We start from the raw sequence: 16,416 nt of genomic DNA, 5'->3' as shown, positions 1-16,416 counted from the left end.
TAAGGGTGTGTGTGGTGAGCCTGTACTTCAGCTATAAGTTCATGTCAATATAATACATAATAGTGTTTATAGTTATGGCAAACTGTGTCTATAATAATAGGTCTTTTCCACCCTCTCCACCAAATATCTTTGCCCCCCCAAAAAATAGCCGATCTATAAGCTCACGTCATGCCGTACTGTAGCTTGTAGATCAGCTATGTTTGGCCTCAGAATACAGGCAGGTTCCAGCCATAGACCGCAAAAAATCTGGACGAAGGGAACGGAGACGTCACCCATTGGTTTCTACAGATCGTAAAGGAAGCCGATTGCTGAGGAACGTGCAATCCGCCATCTTTAAAGGAGAGTGCCGGTCATTTTAGGTCGACGCCAGGTTCTGTGAGAGAAACAAGCAACCAGCGTCATGACGTTCTGCACGAGCGGTAGCTCATGCGCGACATTCAGCGCATGTTTGAGTATCATGAGACTCCACGATGAGCAGTAGTAGAAAAAAAAGAAAACTTTGCATCGGTTATAATAGACGATTTTCACTCTTTACACACGTCTCCCATTATGCCGCTGTAAGGGGTCTGCAGAATGGACAACAGGGGCAGATCTGGAAATATTCAACGTTCCTTTGTATGTTGGTGAGTGATTAGCGACACATCAAACATACAACCTAAAATGACCGGCACTCTCCTTTAATATATACCACTGGGCACGGCGGAACTCAAACGCTATTGCTTGAGACCAGACATGTGACCAGGGAACCGGAAAACAATCCCCAAAGAATGCTATTGGTTGGGTAGCTTGTCAATCAAGAGCGGGGGGCGGGGAATGAATGCTATTGGTTGTGTAGGTTGTCAATCAAATCATCCCGCCCCTCCTGGAGCATAGCCTACTTTATCGTCAATTTTAGAATAAATGGGACCATAATTTAGCAAAACGCATATCATGATGATTGAAAGGAGACTTTAAACTAGTGACTGGAAGCATATAGTATTTATGACAATGTTTATTAACTCATTCACTGCCTAGAACGACTAAAACGACTTTTGTCCTTTAAGCCTCCACTGCCAAGAACGACTAAAACGACTTTTAATTTTTTCAAAAAAAAAAAAATCTTTTTTTTTTTTTTTTTTTTTTTTCTTATTGATTTATTTAATTTTTTTTAAGGAGATATGATTTGTTGAAGATCTAGACTCCCATTCACTTCCTTGTTAACTTAAAACTTAAACATTTTGTATGGGCTTGGCTCCTGAGTACTTTTTTTTTTCTATGAAAAATCTCTGGCAGAATATAACGCAAAAATAAAAAAGTTCTGGCAGTGAATGAGTTAAGGTAAGAAAATCTCGAGTCTAAAGTTCGTCAAAAACCCATCCGCTTACAATGAGAGAATATCCTTTCTGACACCTGCAGGCCCCCTACAGGCCATTCACATGAACTGTCTCTCTTCCGTATCGGCCTCATTGTAGATATGTCAGGCTGGCCCCTTGGTTCCAGCAGGTTAATGTACTTGTTGAACTCATGGTGTGGAGAGAGTGACAGCTATAGGATAAGACAGAGAGGATCAGGCTTAAAGCCAGACTCTACAGAACAGACATGTAGAGGTCAGTCAGTGTGAAGGGTAGAGGTCACAGTGGTCAAACCCCCCCCCCCCCCCCCCCCCTCATGTGTGTACTTGACTCTAGGAACTCTCCGGGGGAAGGGGGGGGGGGAGAGGGGGGTTATGGCATTTCACAGCCACTTGTCAGCCAAGCCCCCCCCCCCCTGGGGTCTGTTAATCTAAGGGTGGATTCCTCGCCAGGCTGTCCCGTCACCCGAGCCCCCCCCCCCCATGGTGCTCTATACAAACCCCCCTCCAGTGGTGGAAAAATAACTCAGATATTTTACTTCAGTAAAAGTAGCAATACCACAATATAGAAATACTCTGTTACAAAGTATAAGGCCTGTGTTCAAAATGCTACTTGAGTAAAAGTACCGAAGTATTGGCATTAAAACATACTTAAAGTACCAAAAGTAAAAAGTACTAAAATGTTTGAAAATAGCCGATCTACAAGCTCACAACGCGCCGCGATGCGACGCGTTGTGAGCTTGTAGATCTGCTATTTTCAAATAGCCTAGGTATAAAATAGGGCTGAAGTGGTTAATGTATGTTTTATAATGTCATAATTTATATCTGCAAAGTAACTAGTAACTCCAGTTTTCAAATAATTGTAGTGGAGTAAAATTACTATATTTGCCTCTGAGATGTAGTGGAGAAGAAGTAAAAGTATTGAAAATTGGAAATACTCCAGTAAAGTAAAAAAAAAATCCTCAAAACTGTACTTAAGTACAGTACTTGAGTAAATGTACTTAGTTACTTTACACCATTGTCTACGAATCCCCCCTCGTCCCCCACGTCCCTATAAGCCCCCCCCCCCCCCCCCCCCAGGTGCTGTACAAACCCCCTCCCTCCCTTTTAACTCATTGAGTGCTATTCACGTGTTTCACCGCTATGGTGCAACGTGCAAATCACATGTTTCACATGTTTTTGAAAAAATTGTAAAAAACTTTTTTTTAAAACAAAAAAATCAGAACCCAAGATATCATTATCTGAAGATTTGCAGCTCCATCCACTCCTTGTTTAACTTAGAACTGAAAAAGGCTGTATCTCGCTTCCTAAGCACTTTTTTTTTTACTTTGAAAAAATCTCTGGCACTGGGACAACATAACCAGAAATAATTCTGGCACTCAGTGAGTTAACCTGGAAGCATGGTCTCTACTCAGAAAGGCCAACAGAGTGATGATGGATGTAAATAAAGGACTATTGTCACTCTGTTCAAAGCCGTGTGAGTCGGAGGAACAAGGTGACCTTCCACTTGGCCTCAACCACAGAACCCATCTAACCCCTGTACTGTACTGCTCATGTTGCTAGGGGTTGGATGGCATAGGGTTGAGGACAGAGTACAGCAACTTGCTATGGGCCTGGTCTACAAGATACACCACAACATCGGGATCCCCCTGTATTTGTCTAAATACTTCCAAAACATAAATGAAGTCCACGATCATAACACCAGAGGCAGCTCCACGGATCATGTTCAACCCAGATTTGGCACAAACAAGGGAATGAACCATTTATCATGTTATACAACAAAAATGTGGAATGCCCTACCAAAAGGACTAAAGGAGTGTAAAACCCTACTCACTTTCAAAACTGCCCTAAACGAATCACCTTCAGGAGGCTGCCATTCCAAACTGGCCCCCGTCATAGTCTTAACCTACCCCCCCCCCCCTCCCCTCCTCCTAAAACTGTCTATTGTACATATTTCTGGTTTTTCATACCAGTAACATGTAAGCTGATTGTATGACGTTCTGCATAGTAGTGTGTATTTGTATGTCTTCTTAAATGTCATCATGATGTGAATGCACAGGGATCTATGCTTTGCGATTTTAAATAAGCCAAGTGCTTTTATGAGCGATCCAGTTTAGAGGACCTTGTATTGTGATTTGTACTTCCATGTACTGTTATCATGTCTTTCTAAATAAAGTATTCAATCAATCAATCAATCAATCACATGCAGCTTCCAGTAGAGTTGTTGTCACGATCATTTTACCTGCTGATTAACAGGCTCTCTGCACAAATATAACACATATGTAAATATGTCAGGCTGGCCCCTTGGTTTGAACCCTAAACCTCCGTGGTGGTGGGCAGGGACATTGTCTATGGTTTTTTTTCTACGAGACTATGTTTTGCACCCCGTCCGTCCTGTGTGTGTGTGTGCGCGTGTGTGTGTGTGTGTGTGTGTGTGTGTGTGTGTGCGCGCGCGCCGAGCCGAGGTCAGGGCTCAGAATAGGCCCTGGGGGCGGGGTTGAGGGGGGGGGGGGGGTTGGCACCAGGCTGGCACCTAACAGGCTGGCACCCAGAGAGGGGTCGTGGCTCCAGATAAAACCTGTCAACAGCCTGTCACTTAGAGCACTCACACTTCTGTTATCTCTTTACACACACACACACACACACACACACACACACACAGTGTGCCACTCAACACCCAGGATAACCCTCTCCGCTACATGACCTGTGGATGCATAGTATCCGATATCCATGTTGTCAGAAACCCTCAAATTATAATGTTATCGTCATCATACATAACTTATGATTCTCTCTCACTCCATCTCTATCTCTCTCTCAGGTCGGCCATCACTTCCTGTCTGAAGCAGAAGCTTCCTGTTGAACTCGAACCTTCGACCCCCTCAGTCCAGCTGTGCAGCAGCTGTGCCGTCACCAGCCACAGGGGGGCAGCAGTGAGACAGACACCAGCCTCTCTTCCAATCACAATCATTGTTTTTATCGTCACATGACTGTTTTTTTTCCGGGCGTAAACCAGAGGGTCACATTAGTCTCAGCGTTTAGACATCACGTCACCGCGACAACGTCCACGAGACGTCTTCAAATCCACCCAAACAACTACAGTGACCACGTGACCGTCCGTCCCCCGGACCCGCCATCTAAAGCCCCTCCTCCTCCTCCTCCCCTATAGCGCCCCCTAGTGGTGGGTGGTGGTGGTTGCGATGGAGAAGGTGCAGCACCTGACGCGCAGCGCCATGCGGCGTGCGTCCCAGGCCGTGGAGGTTCCTCCTCAGGCCAAGAAGAACATGCAGGAGCTGTTCGTCAACTTCTGCCTCATCCTCATCTGCCTGCTGCTCATCTACATCATCGTGCTGCTCATGTGAGGGACTTGATTTCGGCGACTAAAAACTATGACGAAATTATTTTAATTAATAATTTTAATAAAAAGGAAATAAAAGCTAAGCTACGACGACTAAAAACTGAGACTAAATATGTTGACAATTTCGTCGACAAATAAAATGTTATGTTTGGTTGCGCTCGGGTGTTGCGCTCTGAAAATAGCAGATCTACAAGCTCACAATGCGTCGCGCTGCGACGCATTGTGAGCTTGTAGATCTGCTATTTTCAGCATGCAACCAAGTGTAAAATCAGCCATTACGACGCCATCAAGGCACCGCCAAGATACATGTTAGTCGACTAAATCAACTGTAGTTTTAGTCGACTATAATCTGATGATATTTAGTCGACTAAAACTAGACAAAAACTAAAACATTTCAGATGACTAAAATATGACTAAAACTAAATGGATTTTTTTTAAAGACTATGACTAAAACTACATCAAAATTTGATGTCAAAATCAACCACGTTCCCCGATCCCACACTGAACCCCGATCCCACACTGAACCCCGATCCCACACTGAACCCCGATCCCACACTGAACCCCGATCCCTTCCCCGATCCCACACTGAACCCCGATCCCTTCCCCGATCCCACACTGAACCCCGATCCCACACTGAACCACGATCCCACACTGAACCCCGATCCCACACTGAACCCCGATCCCACACTGAACCACGATCCCACACTGAACCCCGATCCCACACTGAACCCCGATCCCACACTGAACCACGATCCCACACTGAACCACGATCCCACACTGAACCACGTTCCCAGACTGAACCCGATCCCACACTGAACCCCGATCCCACACTGAACCACGTTCCCACACTGAACCCCGATCCCACACTGAACCCCGATCCCACACTGAACCCCGATCCCACACTGAACCACGATCCCACACTGAACCACGATCCCACACTGAACCCCGATCCCACACTGAACCACGATCCCACACTGAACCACGATCCCACACTGAACCCCGATCCCACACTGAACCCCGATCCCACACTGAACCCCGATCCCACACTGAACCCCGATCCCACACTGAACCACGATCCCACACTGAACCACGATCCCACACTGAACCACGATCCCACACTGAACCACGTTCCTTCCCCGATCCCACACTGAACCACGATCCCACACTGAACCACGATCCCACACTGAACCACGTTCCTTCCCCGATCCCACACTGAACCACGTTCCTTCCCCGATCCCACACTGAACCACGTTCCTTCCCCGATCCCACACTGAACCACGATCCCACACTGAACCCCGATCCCACGCTGAACCACGATCCCACACTGAACCCCGATCCCACACTGAACCCCGATCCGAGAAATACTCTGTTAAAAGTAAGAGTCTGAAATTCTAAATTTACTTCAGTGAAAGTACAAAAGTATTGGTATCAAAATGTACTTAAAGTACCAAAGGTAAAAGTACTAAAATGTTTGAAAATAGCAAATCTACAAGCTCACAACACGTCGCGTCAAAGAGAAAAAGGGGTACACATAATTGGCTAATCTAAATTTATTAAAACATTTTTTTTTTGGTAAAGTTTAGCCACAAGTTAGTAAAATAATAAGACCACATATAGAGATGTACAGTGTCCTTCCCCATACCGATTCCAGATTCAAAATGATGTAAATTAAATATAATCATGTTATAAATGACGTGGTATCGGATCGACATAGACAGGCTTACTCGCCGATACCAGCATTTTAAGCAGAATCTACCTGCAGCTTCACTGATCCTGGTATCAGTATCAGTACAACTCTACTTACACTATGTCTGTTTGGCCCATATATATATATATCATATATTCACTGTGCATGACTTGCAATCACTGTATCTGCATGATAAATGATTTAAATGATGTCAAATCACTATATCTGCATGATAAATGATTTAAAATCACTGAGTTCAGATGGTTTAATGAACACTGAGGATCTCACTGTGTTTTAAACTCACATAAAGACACAATGTTTGATGTGTGTGTAACCGATGCTGTACAACCTGACTGAACCACAGGAGGGCGACATCTCACCTGTTCACTGTAATCACTGTGTTTGATATACTGCATGTCACCAGAGAAAGAAACACAATCTATGTCTCACACACACACACACACACACACACACACACACACACACACACACACACACACACACACACACACACACACACACACACACACACACACACACACACACACACACACACACACACACACACACACACACACACTGCTGAAATAAACTAACAAAACTATAGAAATGTGTTGGGGTATTTATTTGTGTGTGTGTGTGTGTGTGTGTGTGTGTGTGTGTGTGTGTGTGTGTGTGTGTGTGTGTGTGTGTGTGTGTGTGTGTGTGTGTGTGTGTGTGTGTGTGTGTGTGTTACTCAGAAGCTGAACCCTGTCACTGGGACCAACAGAGGAAGAATGACCACCGTCCATCCATCCATTCATTCATCCATCCATTAATCTATCCATCCATCTATTCATTCAGTTCTCTACAGTGGATCAAAGGGGGGTCCGGGGACCCCCAGGGTGTCACACAATCTTTGGGAAAAAAATAAAACTATGAAATGTTGTGAAATCTAGTTGACGACGTTGATTGTGTGTTTATTGTCAAACCAACAACAGTCAAACAGAGACTCTACTGCTAAGGTACAGACACTGAGTTTTAGTCCATGAAAATGAGTGGTCTTTCCCTTTAAGACCGGGATTATTCAAAAATAGCAGATCTACAAGCTCATAGCGCCGCATCGCTATGAGGTGAAATGGAGCATCCTGCTTAATGAGTGCTGTGTGAGTGTAAATTGATGCAAGGCTCTGTTCCATTCTGATCCACTCACTGGAAACACTCTGCTACACCAGTGGGTCTCAAAGTGTGGTCCAGGGACCCCTCATGGGTCCTTTAGGGCAGTGGTTCTCAACCAGTGGTCCGGGGACCACCAGTGGTCCTTGAGGGGGTTCCAGGGGGTCCCCAGCTAAATTAACTCATTCCCTGCCAAGAACGACTAAAACGACATTTTTTTTCTTTCTTTTTTCTTATTTATTTATTAATTTTTTAACCCAAAGACCAAGGAGATAAGATTTTTTGAAGATCTAGACTCCCATCCACTTCCTTGTTAACTTAAAACTTAAACATTTTGTATCTCGGCTCCTGAGTACTTTTTTTTTTCAATTAAAAATCTCTGGCAGTGGGCAAACGCAAAAAAAAAAAAGTTCTGGCAGTGAATGAGTTAATAGTTAGGAACCAAATGGACCCTTATGTGTCTGTAACTCTGACAGTGTACAAATGGAACCAAATGGACCCTAACGGGTCCATTTGGTTCCATTTGTACACTCTCAGAGTTACATGAACACTGATGATGATACAGTGTAGATTGGGACCCCCCAATAAATCTAAATGGTTGAGTCCCTGGCATATCTTTTCAAACGGGGGTCCCTGGGCTAATATGTGTCAAATTGGGGGTCCTTGACGCAAAAAAAAAGGTTGAAAACCACTGCTTTAGGGCAGGGGTCTGCAACCTTTAAAGTCAAAAGAGCCATTTTTAGACCAAAGAATAAATACAAAATCTGTCTGGAGCTGCAAAACCTATTTTAGCTTTTTACATTTTTTTTTAATGCTGGTGCCGCGCAAATACATGTGTTGCAGGCTTTGACGCAAATTTGACAGAAGTGTTGAAACGTATTATTTATTCTACACATCTTTACAGTGTTGGAGCACATAAGAATCTATGTCTCATATTACAGCAACGATAAATACAATTTTAAATGAAAAAAACATGTTTTCTATAGCTACAGGGAGCCACAAGGGAAGGGCTAAAGAGCCACATGTGGCTCCAGAGCCGCAGGTTGCAGAGAGGGTTCTAAATGGACCCTTATGGGTGTGTAACTCTGACGGTGCGTTTTAACAGCGGGCGATCAGCGGGCGATCAGGATAGTATTTTCCGGAAGTGCATTATATGTCTATGAGAGCCGGCGACTACTGGCGATAGGGCGAAGTGGGCGGGGGGGCGATGAAAGATGGATTTTCTTTATCTTTTGGACGATGTCGCCCGGGATCGCCCGAGAGTCGCCCGCTGTTAAAACGTACTCTTAGTGTGTATATGAGCCAATGAACATGTATTCTCCTCAGTCTGAGCGGGAGCTGCAGCATGTGACCGCTTGTTTTCTATTGCTGTATTGTTTATTAGATTATTGGATTGTTTATTGGATCTTGTTTAGTCGATACACTTATTTGTTTTAGCTCATTCTCATTTGATTTAGCTATTTTGTCTCATCTGTTTAAGGAAATAGGTAGCTGATATATTGCACTTTTACCTTAGCGCTAGGTATACTCTTGGTTGCTTGTTTTTGCAGAAAATGCACTAAAGACTTCTGGTGATTAGTAGTTTTCGTTCCCTACCTATGTTGAATACACTTATTGTAAGTCGCTTTGGATAAAAGCGTCTGCTAAATGACTGTAATGTAATGTAATGTAATGACCAATACACTTCAGTACAGACACACACAGGAACAAAACAAATAGCCGATCTACAAGCTCACAATGCGACACATTGTGAGCTTGTAGATCTGCTATTTTACGGATGTAGTTGTTGAAGTCTCTATAAAGTGTCCATCATCAGTACAACCGGTTCATGTTCACATGACAAAACTCTCCATTCTCATTGGTTCCTACCTGGTTAAGCTCCGCCTCCTGCCGCAGCCTGTCGCGGTGCTGCTGGTCGTGCGTCCAGGCCGACAGCCCCGCCCCCTGCTCCGCCCCTGCCCCGCCCCCCGGGGGGCGGTACTCCATCTGCTCGCTCAGCCACATCTGGGTCCGCACGGCGGGCTGGATGGGGGACCCCCCCACGCCCGCCCGGGGGCCCCCCGCACCCACCGCGGAGGAGGAGGAGTTGAGGGGTCCCCCACCGGGCGGCGGGAGCCCCGGGACCCCCGGGGGGACCAGCCGGCTCTCGGGCAGGGCCCCGTAGTTCAGGTCCAGACTGGAGGGCTTCAGAGGGGAGGAGAGAGCCGAGGAGAGGGAGGAGTCTCCTCCTGTGCTGGCTCCTCCCACTCCGGCTGTTAGGGAGGAGGGCGGGGCAACAATCAGTGGTGGAAAAAAGTACTATTTCTTTTTAAAGGTATCATGACATTCATTTTCACTTTTTTTATTTTCAATGTTTTATTTGGGGTTTTATGACCTCAATTACACCCAAAAAACCTGAACTTAGAACATTCAGTGGATTTTCTGTGGTCTGGGTTTTTCTGAATAATTAGGCTGAAAAGTAATCTGAGCTTGGCCCTTCGACAGTGAGGTCACTGTCGATTAATCCCGCCCACTCTCCTCCTCGCCCCTCCCCTCCCCTATCCTTTCCTTTGGGGGGGGGCGGAGCAGAGGCGATGATTGACAGGCAAAATCCCTCACCAGTGACACCCGCAGGCAAAGATTTCTTTTTTCATTGCAGTTGAAAAGGCTTTAGAAATGTGAGAGAAAAACACCTGCCATTGATCACTGGAATGGAATTTTCACTTAAAACTTTTTGTACACTTTTGAAGGACCAGGACAAAGACTTTGAATGTGGTGTAAAAGTGAATGTCATTAAACCTTTAAAGTAATACTAGGTAACTTTTTCAACAAAACTAAAGTTAAATTGTATATCTTTTGTGAGTGGCAAATGTTTCACAACACCCACTCCATGAATTTCACCCCCGAAAGCCTTTTATAAACTATTTTCTATTGAAACGGTGGCTAGGGTAGTCGTTCCCGCGAAAATGACGTCATCCGGCCGGAAAACGGAAACGGAACTGCACCGGTTTCCTGTTTGGCCAGGAACTACCGCACCGGTTTCCTGTTTGGCCAGGAACTACCGCACCGGTTTCCTGTTTGGCCAGGAACTACCGCACCGGTTTCCTGTTTGGCCAGGAACTACCGCACCGGTTTCCTGTTTGGCCAGGAACTACCGCACCGGTTTCCTGTTTGGCCAGGAACTACCGCACCGGTTTCCTGTTTGGCCAGGAACTACCGCACCGGTTTCCTGTTTGGCCAGGAACTACCGCACCGGTTTCCTGTTTGGCCAGGAACTACCGCACCGGTTTCCTGTTTGGCCAGGAACTACCGCACCGGTTTCCTGTTTGGCCAGGAACTACCGCACCGGTTTCCTGTTTGGCCAGGAACTACCGCGCTAATAACAAAAAGGAATCTCACGCTGTTTTTAAAAGATTGTAGGATTTGAAGATGGAAAAACAACAGAAAAAGAAAACACCGCTCACGGTAACTAAAGCTCCACTGGCTCAGAGAAACGATCCACAGATAGTATAAAACAATTAAAAGAACGCTTTTTGAAACGCTTCCGTCTTCCAGTGAAAACAAATGGAATTCTGGGTAACAGAGGAATAAACGAACGACCTGCAGTGGCGGTAATGACCAGCAGAGGCTGCTAAAAATGGTTCATAAGAATAAATACATAATATAACACATATATAGGATGTTGGTCTCATCTCATCCTTACCTCCGGTGGGGGCGTAGCGGCAGCGCGGGTCGGCGCCGGGCGAGCGCAGCAGCAGCAGCGCCCCCTGCTGTCCGAGAGAGGAGGAGGAGGGCAGGTAGGGCTCCGGGTTCGAGTCCGTGGCCGTGCCGCCGCCGCCGCCCGCGGTGCTGTGTCTGTATCCGTAGAGCAGACCCCGGTCCAGAGAGCCGTGGTGGTGGAGGAGGTGGGGGTCCGAGGGGGTGGAGAGGTCCTGTATGTGGGGGGGGGGGGGGGGGGGGGGGGGACATTATTAGTGCAGGAAACAAAACCCCCAAAAGTTGACTCTACCCCCCCCCCTCTAGGACGTCACATTCTAATACAGCCCGAATACCCAATCCCAGCATCAGCCTCAGTGGCGCACAGCGATAACCATTGGACTACCGATCCGTTACCCCTGGGAGTCTGGGTTCGACTCCCGCTTGGGACAGTACTTTTTCAAACAACCGCAGACTACTTTTTTTTCGCCGATAAAGTATAGTTTTGGACCATGACGGAGGCGCGCCGACTCAGCAGACCCAGGCGCGAGTGCCCGCGACGACCGGCCGATGGTCTGCTGAGTCGACTAAGCGCCGTCCGAGTTATGTACCGATAGGGACAGAATCGTAAATGATGTTGTGGGGACTGCGTTTGCCCCAACTGCCACTCACTGCACTAACATAGCCCGCCAGCCCCGCCCCCTCGCCCCCTTGTGCCTTCAACTGCATGGAAAAAGCCTATGAAGATATGGTTTTTATCTCGAGTTAACTGGTTTTGCCCTGGTTTTGGCTAGACACCGTAGTTTTAACATGGTCTACTCTAACAAACAAAGGGAAAGCTCCGGTTATATATATTTTTTTCTGATCCTCTTTGTGTTTACCAACGGTCTGACACGCCATCATGATATGTATAAATGTTCTGTGGCCAGCTGGGGAGGTGGGAGAGTCTGTCTATTATTTTTAACTCTGATTCCATCCCTACCTGTGTGCTGAGTCTGTATCCATACAGCAGACCTCTGTCCAGAGAGCCATGGAGGTCAGAGAGAACTCCTCCTCCTCCTCCTCCTCCTCCTCCTCCTCCTCCTCCCCCGGCACTGCACCGGTACCCTGGCGCCGCCCTGCTGGACGGCTTCTCTGCACCACCAGCCGACAGCCTGGAGAGAGAGAGAGAGAGAGAGAGAGAGAGAGAGAGAGAGAGAGACTATTAGAATAGTTCTAGAATAGCATCTGTGTCACTTTAGATTTCTTTGGCTATTCAAAAATAGCAGATCTACAAGCTCATAGTGCGGCACTCAAATCTTCGCTGGAACGAAACATTTTGAGACGGGGGTCTGCAGTCAAACACATCTCTAAACATGTTTTCTAAATCCTAGCAGTATGTTTCTATATCAGTGGTGCTCCAACTTTTACATGTCAAGGACCCCCAAAATGATATGTATTTGGCCGCGGACCCCCATCTGAAAATATGTTGCTCCAAGGACCCCCTAGAGAAGCACAGATTGGAGTTAAAAATGTTGATTTAAAAATATATATATATACAAAATGTGCTAAAATGTTCAAGATTTTTCCAAAAATAGCAGATCTACAAGCTCATAGCTTGTAGATCTGCTATTTTTGAATATCCACATAAATCCTAAAATAACACAGATGTGTTCCTGGTCTTAATAAATAGTTAAACTATGAAAGAACCTGAACTATAGAATGGAGAAAACATTTAGTTAACTGAAATGTGTGTAGTGAACCACTAGAGGGAGCCAGTCACACATGGATGAGGGGGGTGAGTCATACTCTTAACATCGTTGTGCTGCCAGACTAGGACACTGGTTCTCAACGTGTGGTCCGGGGACCCCTAAGGGGTCCTTTAAGGGGTTCCCCAGCAAAATGACTGATAGTTAACGGAACCTATTAGACCCTTAAGGGTTCTCCCTAAAACATGTCTGACCTCAAATTACAACACAAACGGGTCCATTTGGTTTACACTCTCAGAGTTAAATTAACACTGTGGTTTAAAGGGATATTTCAAATGTTTGACCCCAAACATGTTTGGGGTCATTTTAACGTCTAATCAGTCTTCTGTGTTTCGCCCCAGACAGTTTTTAAGTTGCTTGATTATAAGCTTGATATTATTTTATTATTTTATAAAAGAAAAACTCTATAAAATATCTATTAAAGTAATGATATGTACCTGGTGAGAGAGGTAAATGAGAGAGGTACCTGGTGAGAGAGGACCACCTGCGTACGGGGCGAGGGTCCTTCATGTCCAGCGGCGAGCGAGTGGGCGTGGCCGCCGGAGACGACGACGACGGCAGCAGCTGATGGCAGGAACCGCCCCAGGGGGCGTGGCTGGTGGTGGGGGGCGTGGCCCCCGAGCCCAGCTTGGCCAATCCGGAGGAGGTGGAGGAGGAGGGGGAGGGCATGACGTGGGCCGTGGGGAGGGAGGAGGGGCCGCTGCCCCCACCCTGACCCCCACGATGGAAGGAGGAGGGGCCCGTACTGGAGCTGGACTCTGAGACAGAGAAGAGATTACATATTAGATATATAGACCCTCTACCAGTGACCTGTAAGGGTCCATTAGGTTCATTGGTACCCTCTCACAGAGACCTGTAAGGGTCCATTTGGTTCCATTGGTACCCTCTCACAGAGACCTGTAAGGGTCCATGTGGTTCCATTGGTACCCTCTCACAGAGACCTGTAAGGGTCCATGTGGTTTCATTGGTACCCTCTCACAGTGACCTGTAAGGGTCCATGTGGTTCCATTGGTACCCTCTCACAGTGACCTGTAAGGGTCCATGTGGTTCCATTGGTACCCTCTCACAGAGACCTGTAAGGGTCCATGTGGTTCCATTGGTACCCTCTCACAGTGACCTGTAAGGGTCCATGTGGTTCCATTGGTACCCTCTCACAGAGACCTGTAAGGGTCCATTTGGTTCCATTGGTACCCTCTCACAGAGACCTGTAAGGGTCCATGTGGTTCCATTGGTACCCTCTCAGGATTTAGACTTCCACTTTTAATGAGATGCGTATAGAATCCCGCTCAGTGCACGTGGAGCCTTTGAAGTCTACGTGCACGCTCGTCTATTTGTGGAGCGATGGGAGTCACAGTACACACACTGCTTTAACATGAAACATGCTTTAAACATACATGTGGGACACTCACACACTGCTACAGAAACATGCTTTAAACATACATGTGGGACACTCACACACTGCTACAGAAACATGCTTTAAACATACATGTGGGACACTCACACACTGCTACAGAAACATGCTTTAAATAGGTGGTGCCATGTTTTTGCACTTTTTCAGTTTTTCATGTGTCTATGAGGTTGATAGAACTTCATAAAGCCCCCCGGTGGTGTTTTTATGGTGTTTTATGTCTTCTGACTATTTGGAGTTTCTACCTGGAGGCTGAAACCTTGAGGGTCAAACATGCCAATAGAGAAACAGCGCTTTAGTGACATCACAAAGCCATACCCTCCCCCTCATTATCATAACACAACAGGTGTGGGCATGAGGAGGAGGAGGGACTAGGACAGGTGGGTGGTGCTAAGGTGGTGGAGGAGGTGCTAAGGTGAGAACCAGGTATGCTTAATGAACTGGTGGGTGTGTCTACATAAAAACAACATTTTAACACTTACTGTACACTTTATTTTTGTTGAAAAAAATCCTTACATAATAATAATACCTTATGATCAGGTTTTAGGGTTGAAAAATATCATGGCACTCCATCTTTAAACATACATGTGGGTCACTCACACACTGCTACAGAAACATGCTTTAAACATACATGTGGGACACTCACACACTGCTACAGAAACATGCTATAAACATACATGTGGGACACTCACACACTGCTACAGAAACATGCTTTAAACATACATGTGGGACACTCACACACTGCTACAGCAACATGCTATAAACATACATGTGGGACACTCACACACTGCTACAGAAACATGCTTTAAACATACATGTGGGACACTCACACACTGCTACAGAAACATGCTTTAAACATACATGTGGGACACTCACACACTGCTACAGAAACATGCTTTAAACATACATGTGGGACACTCACACACTGCTACAGAAACATGCTTTAAACATACGTGTGGGACACTCACACTCTGCTACAGAAACATGCTTTAAACATACATGTGGGACACTCACACACTGCTACAGAAACATGCTTTAAACATACGTGTGGGTCACTCACACACTGCTACAGAAACATGCTTTAAACATACATGTGGGTCCAGTGTGATTGTCATGTCCATGTTCAGATCAAACACACATGAAACCATAAACATGACGTCTTTAACCTGCTATGTTATATAGAGTAACAGAAGTCCTGACGTCACTCGTTCATCCCCTGGGTCCTAAAGTCATTTCTCTATGGAGAATAACATTGGGTCGTCTCATATAAGAATTGTGGTCCAAACATAAACAAACTGTCTCTGTGATATAGTCAGGGAGGAGGTTCTGTATGGTTTATGATAGTCAGTCACTTATATTTGATACAGTCTGTTTCTGGCGTAACTAATTCGGTGGAAGTAACATTATCGTTTTCTCACCGTCAGTTGATGCTTCATATCCATAAGAGTCAAACCGCCGGGATCATTTGTTTATTTTTGGAACACAGTTCTTATTTGACGCAATATTAAATACGTCTATGGGGATTCAGAACGGGGGGGGGGGGGGGGAACCGTGACCCAGGTAGGATGTGTAAATTACGCCAGACTTCGGTGCTCTATATGTGGGACACCGTGGTACCGTGGATTATAAATGAAGCATTAGCAGGACAGTGACTCAGAGTATAATCTGCTGCTCCTAGCAGCTATTATATAATGTGTGTGTGTGTGTGTGTGTGTGTGTGTGTGTGTGTGTGTGTGTGTGTGTGTGTGTGTGTGTGTGTGTGTGTGTGTGTCTGTGTCTGTGTGTGTGTGTGTGTGTGTGTGTGTGTGTCTGTGTGTCTGTGTGTCTGTGTGTCTGTGTGTGTGCGTCCAGAACAACTAGAAAGGACATCAAACAATGTTGCTGTGTCAACATGATCAGGTCACAGATGTCTCTCACACTCACACTCTCACACACACACACACACACACACACACACACACACACACACACAGTGTGAGTGGGGGGGGCAGGAAGGCAGATGGTCAGTCAGACTTGTGTGATAGATGTGTTTGCATACGCGTGCGTGTGTGTTTATGT

At 46.0% G+C, this 16,416-nt stretch overlaps 3 protein-coding genes across 5 annotated transcripts in view; 2 read left to right on the top strand and 1 right to left on the bottom strand.

Annotated features, from left to right (window-relative positions):
- Positions 1-16,416, top strand: part of LOC308102580 (E3 ubiquitin-protein ligase TRIM35-like) — a gene marked incomplete at its 5' end in the record, with an annotated part of 614,451 nt that overhangs the window by 493,878 nt on the left and 104,157 nt on the right. The gene's annotated exons all lie outside the window — the stretch shown is intronic.
- The window catches only part of cep85l (centrosomal protein 85L), an 86,910-nt gene that overhangs the window by 21,136 nt on the left and 49,358 nt on the right, over positions 1-16,416 (bottom strand). For both annotated transcript variants that reach the window (XM_080452347.1, XM_080452346.1), the window contains exons 3-6: positions 13,417-13,708; positions 12,185-12,356; positions 11,210-11,438; positions 9,397-9,779 (exon numbers count right to left, since the gene is read on the bottom strand). In XM_080452347.1, coding sequence (XP_080308473.1) covers positions 9,397-9,779; positions 11,210-11,438; positions 12,185-12,356; positions 13,417-13,708 — 1,076 coding nt within the window. The remainder of the gene's footprint in view (positions 1-9,396; positions 9,780-11,209; positions 11,439-12,184; positions 12,357-13,416; positions 13,709-16,416) is intronic.
- pln1 (phospholamban 1) lies at positions 4,514-7,221 on the top strand (the record flags this gene model as incomplete). Of its 2 annotated transcripts, XM_080452354.1 has the most annotated exons (2): positions 4,514-4,685; positions 7,113-7,221. In XM_080452354.1, exons 1-2 carry the CDS (start codon positions 4,528-4,530, stop codon positions 7,117-7,119), a joined length of 165 nt encoding a protein of 54 aa, XP_080308480.1. In that variant the 5' UTR covers positions 4,514-4,527. The 2 variants fall into 2 exon arrangements, with proteins under 2 accessions (XP_080308480.1, XP_080308481.1); XM_080452355.1 differs by lacking the exon at positions 7,113-7,221 and having other exon boundaries at positions 4,514-4,689.

The sequence above is a fragment of the Gymnoscopelus braueri genome (genome assembly GCF_963280865.1).
Source record: "Gymnoscopelus braueri genome assembly, chromosome: 16".
Lineage (NCBI taxonomy): Eukaryota > Metazoa > Chordata > Actinopteri > Myctophiformes > Myctophidae > Gymnoscopelus > Gymnoscopelus braueri.
The sequence above is the reverse complement of the archived record's forward strand: the minus strand, read 5'-3'. Positions and strand labels throughout refer to the sequence as shown.